At 40.5% G+C, this 14,021-nt stretch overlaps 3 protein-coding genes across 4 annotated transcripts; 1 reads left to right on the top strand and 2 right to left on the bottom strand.

The window, feature by feature from the left end:
• Positions 1–204: 204 nt before the first annotated feature.
• Positions 205–5,506, bottom strand: LOC103991821 (vegetative cell wall protein gp1). Of its 2 annotated transcripts, XM_065159513.1 has the most exons (7): positions 4,945–5,506; positions 4,645–4,700; positions 4,523–4,568; positions 3,349–3,432; positions 2,764–2,883; positions 1,069–1,148; positions 205–620 (listed from the first exon to the last, which is right to left on the bottom strand). In XM_065159513.1, the coding sequence occupies exons 1-7, from the start codon at positions 5,473–5,475 to the stop codon at positions 518–520; spliced, it is 1,020 nt and encodes a 339-aa protein (XP_065015585.1). In that variant the 5' UTR covers positions 5,476–5,506; the 3' UTR covers positions 205–517. The 2 variants fall into 2 exon arrangements, with proteins under 2 accessions (XP_065015585.1, XP_065015586.1); XM_065159514.1 differs by lacking the exons at positions 4,523–4,568; positions 4,645–4,700 and having other exon boundaries at positions 309–620.
• Positions 5,507–6,190: 684 nt separating this feature from the next.
• On the bottom strand, positions 6,191–10,356 carry LOC135642998 (protein GID8 homolog). The gene is made up of 6 exons (XM_065159492.1): positions 9,975–10,356; positions 9,714–9,873; positions 9,506–9,612; positions 8,327–8,458; positions 7,900–8,023; positions 6,191–6,549 (listed from the first exon to the last, which is right to left on the bottom strand). The coding sequence occupies exons 1-6, from the start codon at positions 9,987–9,989 to the stop codon at positions 6,410–6,412; spliced, it is 678 nt and encodes a 225-aa protein (XP_065015564.1). The 5' UTR covers positions 9,990–10,356; the 3' UTR covers positions 6,191–6,409.
• Positions 10,357–12,114: 1,758 nt separating this feature from the next.
• LOC135642984 (peroxidase A2-like) lies at positions 12,115–13,849 on the top strand. Its single transcript, XM_065159468.1, has 4 exons — positions 12,115–12,357; positions 12,515–12,706; positions 13,073–13,235; positions 13,361–13,849. The coding sequence occupies exons 1-4, from the start codon at positions 12,130–12,132 to the stop codon at positions 13,771–13,773; spliced, it is 996 nt and encodes a 331-aa protein (XP_065015540.1). The 5' UTR covers positions 12,115–12,129; the 3' UTR covers positions 13,774–13,849.
• The last annotated feature ends 172 nt before the right edge of the window (positions 13,850–14,021 follow it).

Genomic DNA, 14,021 nt, shown 5'->3' with positions numbered 1-14,021 from the left:
AACTTGCAGAGTGAACCTTACCATCGGATCAAACAGCAAATACGACATGCTTGAATGCAGTATTCCAGTAGTTGCTTCATACACTGAATGATGATTCGAGTAGATACTGCTACGTGACCCTGAAATTTAGTACAAAACCCAATTGCTTAGCACTAAAGAGATGATTTAAACAAATTATGAAGCCTAGACGTTTCTTTTGGAAAAAAAAAAATCCTGTTACGTTTATGTCATACAATTCCTTCAATTTTTAGAATCCTCGGATAATACATCTGAAGAAGGCAGTTTAAATGGGGGCTGGCACGCAGCAGTGAGTTTGAACACTAGTGTACAACACATCAAATCTTCTCCCTCATCCCACTTCAAGCTTAAAACTCAAATTAAGTACTTACACATCTTCAACATGGATCAGCTATCCGGGTATAGAGTCTCTCATGCCGGCGTGGGATAAAAGGAAAGATATAGCTGGTGGGATAAGCCAATTTTCGGATTGTAGCAGACCCCTAATTGCCAACCAATTTCATGGAGCAGTCTCATTTCGGCCAAGCTCACTTGGGGGAGGTAGGAGTAGGGCGAGTCTCTGTTTGCACCGTTCAATCCTCCGAAGACGTTCCTTTCGCAATCTGCATCAAATGAAAAAGAAGGAAATACGATAGGTTATCAACTTGCCATATCGGGTGTCAAATCGCCACACAAGGATGTCCTGCTGCAAGGCAATATGCATTTTCTCCAAGTACACCCCGCATGGAAATTGAGCAAGTTCTTGCTTTCTCGACTTTATGTTTTCTGGAAATAAAACCCATAAGAGAAAAGGCTAAGAGATAACGTGAAGATCAAAAAATTTCACGACCATTGATTCTTTCTCGTCACCATAATTGAACATCAAAGTCCATGCATATAAAACACCAACAGGCTCTTCCAAATAATCCTTCGCCTCAGAACAACTTTTCCATTTCAACAGTCTTGCCGACAAATTTAATAATAAGAATGAAAACCTCAAATTGGCAGCAGATAACAAAAATATAGAAGGTTAAAATAAATAGATAGAACAAAGTGTAATAGGAAGCATACCGTGCCCGAACACTTTTTGCATGCTTTATATGTATTTCTAGCAAATCACGTTCAGATAACTCCTCAACAGAACCTACAGGCTGCAAGTTAAATCATATATGTCAGAACAAGTTCCTTTGACATTATAATTCCAAAATTCTGGTCAACAGCAAAGAAAAGTCATTCAGTTAGCAAGAAAATGAAAGCAGACAAACAAAGCAGCTAAAAAGGCACTAGGAAAGAAAAGGAATACAGGATCAGATTTCAAGTTTAGTAAAACGATTGCTTAGGATAGGTATATATTGTCTTATTTCTAGCTGTGTAACCACTCCTTTCTAGAGCCTAATGATATGGTTTATCAAGCAAAGTAGGAATGGTTACAAGAAGATATTAAAATAAATAGATTTATGAATATCTAAGTAAAACTTTCAATGCAAGGGATATAGCTTCTTGATCACTTGTAAATTGGCATCTTATTACCAAATATACAAAGAGAATTGTCAAAACCAAACTGTCTGAAACATCTGGTTGTAAACCATGTTTGATCAAGATTACAAATACAAGGCACGAGATACAAAGTCAATGATATTATTACACAAACAAACTTCCTGCTTTCCTTTCAATAATCACCGGTTAACAAAGCAATGTATCTTTACACCACTGCTTAGATAGAAATCAAATGTCTCAGACTTTCTATCAATAATCTCTGAACGCCGATGATGATTGTTTAAATCTACAACCATGGTGTAATCACTGTTCATGTGTTCAACTCATAGGATATATACATGATGAACTTTCAGAATTCTTGTGTATTGTTCTTGTTTGAACATATAATCAACAAATGTATTGTCAGTGTCTGCAATTTCAACACTAGAACTTTTTTTGTTCTAATTCCTTGAACAGTACATCCTTGATCTTTGGATAACCAACCATTCTAGTTGCATTTTTCATATTGTTATGCCATCTTAAGATGAACTAAAAGATCGTTGAGTGACACGAGGATCAATAAACATTGCACCATCCTCATTTCGTTACAGCTCATCTGGGAGTTGATGCACAGAGTACTCATTGATTTAGGACAAAGGAGGTAGCCATACCAACTTGGTCACTGGTCAATTCTCATTGACAGGCATATGAAATTAATTTGAAATTAAAAGAAAAAACCTGAAACAAAATCTAGCATTCCCATAGAAATCTACAGAAACAAGCAGTGAGAGATTCCTGATACCAACCATAGAAAAAGATTAGGCACGAATCATTTAGCCCAAAAAGAATGAAACCCAACCAAAGAGAGAAGACCAACTGAAGCTTTTACATGTAATCCAACCAAAGAAAAAAAAAGAAATCCAACCATAGAAGAATTAATCTCGTTGTGCTCTTTCTTGAAGCTCTTTAAAGAGAATAACCTCATCTGATCCGACCATAGTTCATGGTTCCTAGTAATATTCCCCTTTACTTTTTATAAGTTTAGAGCTTAGACCAACTCACTAAGTGAATCAAATGAAGCTTTAACTGAATATTAGTTTGGCCTCTAGTTCCAATGGACAGTTCAAAGCATTTTAGGAGAACATAGACTGCTTAAAGACAAGCCTGTTGCTTGTTGACTAATCATTGAGCCCATTTCCAACTACTCTAGTATCTTCAATAGCTCATAATGTATGCAAGACAATGAAATTATACTCCAATAGCAAGGCTAACAAAAATGTACAAAAGGACCTCTTCTTCCTCGATAACTTCAGCTTCAGCATCATTTTCATGTTGTTTCATCACTTGAGAATCAATCATAGATGCAGGCAGAGGTCTTGGAAGGAGCTTCTCGGCATCCCCAAAGTTTGACTGCAAAAAGTAGATAGAGCACTGAAGCAAAAGAATAAATAACAGAAATTTCTAACTATTGGCATGATATCCCAATCCCTACTCACCTTGGTACATGCCAAATGTGGTCTATATGCCCCCATGCACAAAAATGAATTCTTGATTGTTAACAATTGACATAGTAGTATATTGTTCTTTGAAGTCTGAATGCTATAAAACATTTCTATAGGACCTAGAGCAATTAAGCAATGCACTAATTTTATATCTGCCAAACTATAAAAAAAAAGGCAAGACTTCTTGAAAACAAAAAAAACTCCATTTGAAATGATAGAGCAAGTAACTACCATTCAAAATAAATACTTATAAATATACCAAGCATAGAAGCTCCAAATGCATAAAAACTTCACATAGAAAATAGATATGGCAAGAGAACAAAAAGTTTTTCTATAGCTTGAGGGGCAAAGCTCATTTGAGGGATATGTCGACCTGAATTTCATGAGACTGACCGTTCCGCACCCATGATCTACAAAGAGAATAGAGAGAGGGCGTGCATCCATCCAGTACTCTAACCTTCAATCAGCAGAAAGGTACCATCAATAATGAGCTTTTAAAAAAAATTATATACAACTGCCCATAGATTATGATATTAAGGTCTGAATTTATGCCTGTTACATCATACATGAACCCTAGCATATTTAACATACAACGAACTGCTAAAAAATTACAGAACTCCTTACAGGGCCATAGCACTAGAAATTCAATCAGCACAATTAATGACAACAGTATAAGTCATCCAGAATAGCCGTTTCAATATAGCCTGCCTGTCCACTGGAATTCTATCTAACTAGTCCTCTTACAAATTCTAGAGCTTGGAAGACACCCAAGGATTTTATTTTGCAATTATCATGCGACATTATCTATTGATAAAGGATGCCCACAAGAAAATAGCTATTATTGAAGCCATATGCTAATTGGAAATATGAACAAATGCAGAAATGTTTTTACTGATGAAGAAATACTTTATGCAAACAATTGGATGACTGAGCTAAATCCAGTAATAACGTTGCACCAACTCTAATCTATCAATCAAAGGCTGCAACTGGCCACCAAAATTAATGTAGGTCCTTAGAATTCCTTCTTGCAAAACCAAGTCAACAATAAACAGAGATGTGCATATCTTATCAATTATGTGCATCCTCAAAAATGAAAGACAGCATGCTGTTTTCACATAAAAGGTTTCAAGTTAACATATTATTCTACAAAAATATAAGCAAACAGTGTTAACTCCAATATTCTAAAATGCATCAAATGCTATGTTAATCAAGAAAGAGTTTGACATGGCATATCCATGAAATTTCCATAACATTAGACATGTATATTCACTCAACTAATCTTCACATGTAATACTCCAGCTACAGCCTATAGTTGATAGAAACTCGGTCTCGTTTGTAATTCAGGGCTATTTTACAATGCCAATTTCAATAATAATTTATGTAAATCAACTACTCATGAAGAATACTTTAGTATGCTAAATCTATCAAGCTTTGCAGTTAACATTGAAGACATAACTAACAAGATATATGCAACTACGTTTATTATTTTTTTTTCCCATTCACACAAAGTCATGAAAATATCAAACAAATCCCTGTGTCTTGCTTACTTTTCGATCGTTAATCATGAAAATATCATCTTCCCTAATCTTGTCCCTGCATAATTCAGTCCGATCAGTGCTTGCAGGCAGAAACACAAACACGTAAAGAAATAATGGGATTTGCCACTTACCTCTCCTTAACATTTTTGTTTTCTTGCGTTGAGGATACTGATGGGAGTAGCGTTACCTGATCAATTAAAGATTTAATGAAAACGAATGAAATGGGAATCAGAGGTCAATCCCTTTGCTATACAAGAAGATACTAATATCCACAATGAAGATTAGATGTGCAAATATCGCTACAGAGAACAACACAGGTGTTGTGATGACTACATAAAGAAAAGGCGAGATTGACGTAACTTGTAAAGAAAGAGAGGAAGAAAGACAAAGATGAGAGAGAGAGAGAGAGGAAAAAAAATAACACTAAAAACCTTTGGTAGGGCGGCTACTGGAATGCTCTGTGGAGGGCCAGCGGCGGCGACGGCGGGCCTCGGGACCACAAGAGGCGTCGCGGACTGCTGAGCTGAAGGCGCGGGAGGCGGCCTCACGTGGTGGATCGGCACGTGCACCTGCGCGACCATCTGATCGGAAGTGCCGTACACGAAGGGCCTGGCCTGGGTGACGGCAGCAAAGGTCATGACGGCGGTGGGGGTCGTGTTACGGATGTACCCGGCCGGACTGGCCACCGAGACGGCCTGATCGGCGGCGGCCGGGGGAGGCCGGGAAGCGGGCCTCGGCGGGAAGGAGCGGTGGTGGTAGAGGAAGCCCTGAGGTGGCGGGGGAGGGGGAGGGTTTAGGGGTTTTCCGAGGAGGGGCTGGGGGGAGAAGAGCGGCGGGGGGCGGAGAGGCGGGGAGACGAAGGACGGCCTCGGGAGGGGATGGGCGGCGGCCGCGGCGGGGGGGTCCGGGGCCGAGGAGGGGGCGGCGGAGGCGGAGGAGGAGGAGGAGGTGGGGGACGCCATGGCGGGGAGATTTGGGGGATGAGAGTCGGTTCAAAAACAAAAGCCGACAGAGAAGACTTTGCGGCCCTCTTTCGAGTTTGGCCCTCCATCTTAACAGACTCGATTCCTCTCGCGTGCGTCTCACGTGCTCAGCAGCCGATGGATTATCTAAAGGATGACGCGGTCATCGTTGGCGTCCGTCAGTCGGAACTCGAGCCGTGACTCAACTCGGTACTCGAAAGCGTCTCCGTGAATCGTGACCCAAATTATGCAAGAGTTGTTCAGCATATCAATGTATGTTCCTGGAAGCTAAGGCGTCTCTGGTTCACATTCAAGCTTCGACATTAAGCAAAACTAGATACGAAGCATCTACTAACAACGGAAGCTTCAGCTGCGTGGCCAATACGAGGAGGAAGAAAAGGAAACCATTCTTTGTCCTTGCTATCATGTTCTGAAAATAAAAACTCTCGTATATATAAAGTTTCACAAAATTCTGTGACCATATGCCGGTGAATCGTTTGATTTACGACAAACTTGTGTTCGTAAGCCTACATTGTTGTGGAAAACAGACCTCACAAGTTCGATTCAGACAATGTGTCCATAATATAATCCAACAACCAGAACCGGCTTTCTGCTAGAATCTCAGCTTAGTCTTGGAGAAGGATAACCAAAGGGGACAACAACAACAACAACAACAGCAGCAGTGTAAAAACAAAAGGGGACAAAACATTTTCCATCAGAAACTTGTTGATATTTCCATCTCTAGCAGGCACATAGCCGAACTGGCAGATCAACAGTGAAAAATGTGGTTTCAACACTACATCTCTACATGTAAATCTCGATGCGCAAAATCAAATTCACCAAGTGCATGTAGCGTCCAGATTCCAGCATCTGATGAAGCTGTTTTCTATGACTTTGTTATATTGATACAGGAGCACCAGAGAAATAAGCCTGGTTAAAACGACAGATGATATGGACAAGCAGTATCTGGAAGTTCAGTCGTCATCAAGTCGCAGACGAGTGGAAAAGCAGCATTCTCATCCAGTTCGTTTTGAATGCATATCAGCATCTTCAGCAGGATAGGAAGCTTTGGTTCTGCCCATGGACAACCATTGATGATATCAACAAAATGACTTAACTAGTACTTGCACATTTAGCAATGTGTATGGAAGCTTTATGAATAATTCAGTCTCTAATGTCATTCACATGGTATTTAGCTGTATGGCTGAACAGCAATGTTTTCCTTGCCCTTATAATCTTGATTACCTTTTTTCTTGACTGGTTCACTTCCAGTTTCATGAAACCCATAACCAATCCAGAAGTGAGAGGTTCTAGGGTGAAGGCAGGGAAATTCGAAATATGTGATAGGCAATATCTACATGGAGGTACTACAGGAGCAAAAGGATGAGTGTCACAAATATGAAAGTCTCCTATCAGATATCTACCTACAAAGAGATACACATGTTCCATGGTAGCAAGGTGTAAATCAAAGCATTACCATAAACGACCAACCTCACCTGGTTCCTATGGGGATCGCTGTTGGGTCAGCCCCATATTCCCTTGTATCCCATCTCAATGGACCCATTCCAGCTCTAGCTGGAATTGTAGTGTATGTTTATTTGGACTCGTGCATTGAATAATGAAGTTGAATAAGTAGCACAACAAAAGGCTGAAAAATGAGTGGAGTGGCAAAGATCTGAACCAAAACAAAGTTATGAGAATCATACATGATATCAAGAATAAATACTGAGCACCAGTGTGCATTGTCTGTGTGTAGGTTTGGGCTAGTTGAATCAGGCAAGCCTAAGCATTTTAATTAACTTGGGTCTGCTTTTAACTCAAAAATAGATATAATGATTAGTTTGACCTTAAACTCTCATGTTAGCTAGTTCCAATTTTTGTCATATTGATTAATTTTGATCAGGAATCTTTTGCACCCATTCATTACAGAGATTAGATGAGGGATATGCAACACTGATGGATCTGCCTGAATGATGCCTTATGAGAGCATTTAGAAAAAAAAAAAAAACCCAAAAATTAGAAAGCAGAAATTTTTGTAGCTAGATATACAGACTACACATTTGTATTAATAAGCACAGCTGATATGACAAATGGGTCTGCATTTGAAGGAAAAAAAGCTTTAGAGATTAAACGGTTCCAACATTAGTGACTCATGCAGCATGTTGATGTCTGACTTCGAACAAATAATCATTTGGGAAGCATTGCTAAACATACAAGGACAACAATAAAAGAAAGGGATATAATATAATCAAAGTGAATCCATCTAAGCCAAACAGAAATGAGCTCTGGAACTAAAATTGACATGGGTATATGGAACCAAAATTGTACTCATTTATTCTTTTTTATACTCTCTCAGCAACCTAACGAAACTCTTTGGTTCATTATGATCTGTGTACAGGAATATATAAAATTAGCAAGACCAACCTTTCTCATGATTTTGACTTGTTAGTATGGCAGCATTAACCTGGCTCACAAGTTTCAAACGTTGCGACGGACCTAGGAGTGGGAAAAGGGTTGTTGTCCGTATGAACTCCTTTAGAAAATCTATCTGCCAAAACCAAGTTTCTTTTTGATCAACAACAATTGAGCAAATAATTAGAGCACACGCTATATCCAGAAAATTTCAAACATAGTAACCTCAATATATAGCCCCCAACTGCAACATTGCTTAAGGAAAAGCACATTCAGAATGTTGAATAAAGTTACATATCATGAAATCATCCAATTATAGAAGGATAAGTTTCAAGCCAAGCTTACAAATGTTACTCCTACCATATTCAGTGCTTACTAGAAAAACATAATTTTCAAGGGCTAGACAAAACAAGCATGAAGAGATGCTAAAAAGAATCACATTATTCTGAATCCCTGGTAAAATCTCATCTACAGCATACAGCAGAGCCATTTCCATTTCTCCAGCACGAATCATCTCAATCATCCTCTGATGTTGAAGACGGAAGTCAATTTGGCGGTTCATGACAAGTATCTGCCAAGAATGTATAAACAACATAAGAAGTAAGGATAACGATTCCACATACTACCTTGAGCAAATTTTAAAAACCTGATGTCAAATTTCAAAATAATATAACCATAAAAAATCTGACAATGATCTCAAACTGTGGTACATAATCATGAATGGATCGAACCGAACCTGTAACTGATCTTAAATTAATTAGATTTTGTGTAAAGCTACTGAAAGTTAAAAGAGAAGAGCGGGGGTATCGGGAAGGTCGATGTACCTAGCCTTGCTCCTAAAAGAACCTGTCACATATTTTTGTAACAGATAGCTGAAGTATCAAAATGAATTTCCAAATCAACAGTCCAATGGTACGCTTAACATTTGTTATAAACTTGTGTTGCATGTTATATCAGACTTGAATTGCCACCATTCAAGGGTATGCCCTGGAACCGTGCTCCTAAAGAAAGCACACATTGATTTGTTAATGGATCAGATCAGCCAATTTTAAACTGATTAAGCTGTGTTGATCATATTAAGTAACTGGGACAAAGTACTGTTAACAAATTTCATGAACTAATCAAGCAGAGACAGACTCATTGTAGTTAGAATTGTAGACAATTTATTAACGCCCTAAACAAAATGCCAAAAGCTACTTCGAATCACAAAAATTGGAAAATGATAAGACTCAGCAGAAAGAACAAAAAAAAAGAAAAAGAGTTTGTTTGATACTATCAAACTTAGGCCAGCATAATGATCCACAAAAGGAGCCATCACCAATCTAGCATCTAAAACAAGCTTAGCCTGAGTGTATAATAATTCCAGCATTGGTGCTAATTTTTGTTGTTCATTTATAGAAAAAAAAGCTCAAGATCAGATCATTTTGATTTCTTAAAACATGTTCTAACCAAGACTGATCCCTCTACAATCTGCACTAATCATCTTGACATTCTTCCATTATTTTCAAAATCTTTATATTAGGACAAGATGCCGTTTTGCTTACCCAAGAGATAAGTATGGTTAGTTCCTTGACCCAATACAAGAAGTAAAGATGGTGAGGAAGCAATAGATCCTTACCATAGGGTCCAACCTATTGAGTTTCTCAATCGTCTCCTTCAGATAGAAAGATTCCACAGCCCTTAGCACCGCCCGGCGTTCAAATACAGTAGCAAGATCAATATCGGCTAATCATCGACAAGCAAAGGCAACATTGCGGATAGAGATTCAACATTGGTGTAAAAAAGAATCAGCCGAGAACGACGAAAATGCCAAGAACGAGGCGTACGTTCGGTGCCGGACTCAATCTGGAACTTCTCCGCGGCCTCAGCGTAGCCTTCGGTGACGAGATAGTTCATCACGAGCTTGTTCACGTCCGCGTCCCTAATCCTGACATCTTCCAGCCTTCTTTCCCACGCCCGATACATAATCACCCTCTTCGACGACGGCTGCACCCAACCGATGAGTCAAAGCAAGAACGGCAACATTAGGGATCGGAAACCCTAACCCTAAGAGCAGCAGGAAGAGAGAGAGAGAGAGAGAGGATTACCCCTGCTGCATCCATAATCAAGGCCGGAGTATCGAGACGCGGCGAAGATCTCGCTGGAGTCGGGGGGTGGGGATTACTGGAGCGATCAAAGAGAAGAGAGACTCGGTATCGATCGAGGTCGGTGGTGAGCGATGCGAGACGGCGATGGGGAGCCAAATGGAAGGAACGAAGAGACCGGAAAAATATTGGCTTATATTTTCAGTTTTTCGTTCTTGAAATATTTTACTGAAATTTAAATAAAATTGGACGATTTCTTTGCTAAAAAAAAAACTCATTTTAAGTATTTAATTTTAATTTTTTTCTCTAATATCCTAAATATCTCTTCTCATCGTATCACCTATCTCCATATGAGCTTTGCTAGCGCAATGCCTAATCATTTTAATTATATTACCATCTTCTTTTCTTTCGAGTTCTTATTGTTCTTTTGTGATTTTCTTCGTCCAGCTATAACCATATTATCGTGAGATCGCGTCTTACGTTCATCACTATAATGAAAAAAGAAAAAGATGATGATGACATATATTTATGATATTTGAAAAAAAAACTAAATGAGAAAATTAAAATATGAGATATCCGAAAAGCTAAAAAAAAAAGAGACATATTTTTAGAAATCATCTTAAAAAATTGAAATGAATCGTTGACTAAAATTGACCTGTTCAAATAAAAAAATCTCAATAAAATAATATAAAAATATGTGAATATCAATGAAAAAGAATATGTAGAGTATCACTACAAACACTTTCGATGCAATCAAAAAGTACTCAACAACACATGTTTCTGCTCGCGTTGACCTCAGATCGAGGTTAGTCAATATGTATGCATCAGATCACTGAAGGATAAGAAAAAGAAAGAAGGAAGAAGAAAAAGATGACACACGACGTACTGTTGTTATACGATCTCCGTGATCATCGGATATCATCGAGTTGAGATCACACGAGCTCTCATTTCTCGACTCACCCAGCACCGATGCATTGACGTTTGACCTTTTGGAGAGCATCATCTCCTTCCTGAGGTTTGGCAAGCATACGCCAAACAATGATAACTGGCCTTCGAACCTTCCTTCCAAGTCGCGGTCAGTTTCAAGCACTGCGGCTGTAAACGCCGACAAACCAGCGAAGAGTGCGAGGAAATCCATCAGCGGTGACCCAATGTCACTTCCCCGGCAGAATCTTCGTCCTTGCAGTGTTCTCATAGTGTTTGCTCGTGGCGTAGGCAACAGCTGTAGTTCCATTCCAGCACGCTTCTTTGATTTCCTTAATTACTAAGGAAGGAATCACTGGCTTTTGATTTCCTTAAAGAAATCTTGTTTCCGTGGGTGTTGACTTTGCAACAGTCTTCATCTTCTTACTGGATCTTTGGATCAGCTTCATCTTTTCATGTATCTGATCATTACACTTACTGAGAAATGAGAAACCGAGGATGACGACTCACCAACAACCAGTCAACCGAGATCCATGAATTGGTGGCAGACAGGCTGCCCAACTCGGGCGAGGTCACGCCCCCTATTGTGGACTTGGACATGGGAGAAGCTTCTTAGAGATGGTGACTACGCCTTGATGCATATGATGAGAGCCGCCACCAGTTGTCACCATATGCGCCTATTCCCTGGAGACATAGGTTGTCCTCATCTTCCACTGATTGCTGGCTGCATCGGCTAATAAATCATAATTTATATGAAAAATATGGAAGGAATCGATTATGATATAAGAAGATTGATAGGCTTACGAAACACTATGTTTTGTGATCTGTATCATAAAGACTCCAGGAATGAATGCACAAAAAGAACACGATTCACATAGCATTAATGTAATCAGGTATAGAATGCATAGATGTATATTAGTCTTGCCATTGAGGAGCAAAATGAGACTCCATAGATCACTATCTGAGTGTGTCCCACATGTGACCTTGGAATGAAATGACAATATTTGGGATAGGTATGTCAAAGAGTACTTTTTCTATTGCCATCTCTCCCCTCAATTATGTCGCTTTGACTAGAAAAGTCTTTAATCAGACACTAAAGTAGAACCTTGATTTGCTCAACAGCGAAGCTAAACCATGCATGCATGAATGGTGATGATCTTGCCTGCCCAGTTCTCCAGTGAATTGCCTATAAATACAGGAGCATTGTGAGTAGTTCCAGCACAAGAAAACTAGAATGGCTTACTCTTCTTCTTCTTTGTGTTCAGTGTGCTTAGCCTTCTTCTTCTTCTTCTTCACCCTTCTCCTCCATGGCTCTCGAGCTCAGCTGAGCTCCACATTTTACGATAGCTCATGCTCAAACGTGTCGGCCGTCGTCCGAAACGTGGTTCAGCAAGCCCAGAGCTCTGATGTTCGTATCGTCGCGAGCCTCCTTCGGCTCCACTTTCATGACTGCTTCGTGAATGTAACCTTCAGTTCTTCTCCAAACTTGACTAATTCTGCTACAAGTTCTAGTCATCAAAGTTCATCTTGATCTTGAAAGACTCATAAACATGATGCTTAATTAGTCATATGCTGAGTGCCTGGGGCACCGGATGATTAGCTTGGTTGCTGTATTGTAGGGCTGCGACGGTTCCATTCTGCTGGATAACAGTGACAGCATACAGAGCGAGAAGGACGCGGCGCCCAACAAGAACTCGGTGCGGGGTTTCGATGTGGTCGACGACATCAAGACCGCGGTGGAGAACGTTTGCCCGGGCGTCGTTTCCTGCGCTGACATCCTCGCGCTCGCTGCCGAAGCTTCCGTCGACTTGGTATAAGCTTTACCACATCTCAGCTTTCGTGCTTTGGTCCTCATCCCTATAAATATGTGTAGCTTCTCCTTCTCTTAGCTTCTCCTTCACTTGGAGGCTTTGACAAGCAAGACCGACCCAATATTGCAAATATACTCGAACTAATTATTCTTTTAGTATGTATATGGACACAACGACCAGCATATTGGACAGATTCACGGGGTTAACAGTGTTCCTATCTCAAGGGAGAGAACATCCATGTGAAGTCAGATATAAAAATGAGATAATGAATGCATGAGTTGATTGGTATAACCAGGATAAGTCAAAATAATTAATATGATAGCAGAATGGTGGTGTCAGAACTCATCAGCAATGTGTTGTTAACAGGCAGGAGGTCCAACATGGGGTGTACTACTGGGAAGGAGGGATGGAACCACAGCCAACCCTACCGCTGCCAACAACATGCCGAGCCCCTTCGATGACTTGGACACCCTCAAGCAAAAGTTCTCGGATGTAGGCCTCGATGACACTGATCTGGTCGCCTTGTCAGGTAAAGCTTAATCCTGGTTTCACTCTTCTTTTTTCTATCTCGTCGGAATAGAGAAACAAGTACGTAAACGGCCTTCTCATCTGGTTCTTCTCTGCATGGCATGGCATGGCATGGGATGCACGCAGGAGCTCACACGTTCGGCCGCGCGCAGTGCCGCTTCTTCAGCAGCCGGCTCTACAACTTCAGCGGCACCGGCAGCCCCGACCCGTCGCTGGACTCCACCTACTTGGCGACTCTGCAGCAGAACTGCCCCCAGGGAGGAGACGACACGACCCTCAACAATCTCGACCTCACCACGCCCAACACCTTCGACAACAAGTACTTCACCAACCTGCAGAGCAACGAGGGGCTGCTGCAGTCCGACCAGGAGCTGTTCTCCACCAGCGGGGCCTCCACTATTTCCATCGTCAACAGCTTTGCAGGCGACGAAAGCACCTTCTTCCAGAGCTTTGCTTCCTCCATGATCAACATGGGGAACATTAATCCACTGACCGGGAGCAACGGAGAGATCAGAAGCGACTGTAAGAAGGTCAACTAGGGGTGCGTGCGTGTGTGTTTGTTGACTTTAGCTACTGTATACTCCGAATAAGAACTGCAAGAAGTTGCTGCGAAAACTATGAACCAATGAAGTGGGTGCTCATGTTATCGGACCAAGTGGTCTAATTAACAGGACGACTAATACTACAGTATGTATCCAATGTTAAATCGAAAATTATCCACCAAAATATGCATGAAGCACAAGCAATTTAAAATTTCTTTCAGGAAACATTTCTCAAGACTTCTATC

Source organism: Musa acuminata, chromosome BXJ3-7, assembly GCF_036884655.1.
Source record: "Musa acuminata AAA Group cultivar baxijiao chromosome BXJ3-7, Cavendish_Baxijiao_AAA, whole genome shotgun sequence".
NCBI classification, from domain to species: Eukaryota; Viridiplantae; Streptophyta; class Magnoliopsida; order Zingiberales; family Musaceae; genus Musa; species Musa acuminata.
Note: the sequence above shows the minus strand (reverse complement) of the source record. Positions and strands in the feature narration are given on the sequence as shown.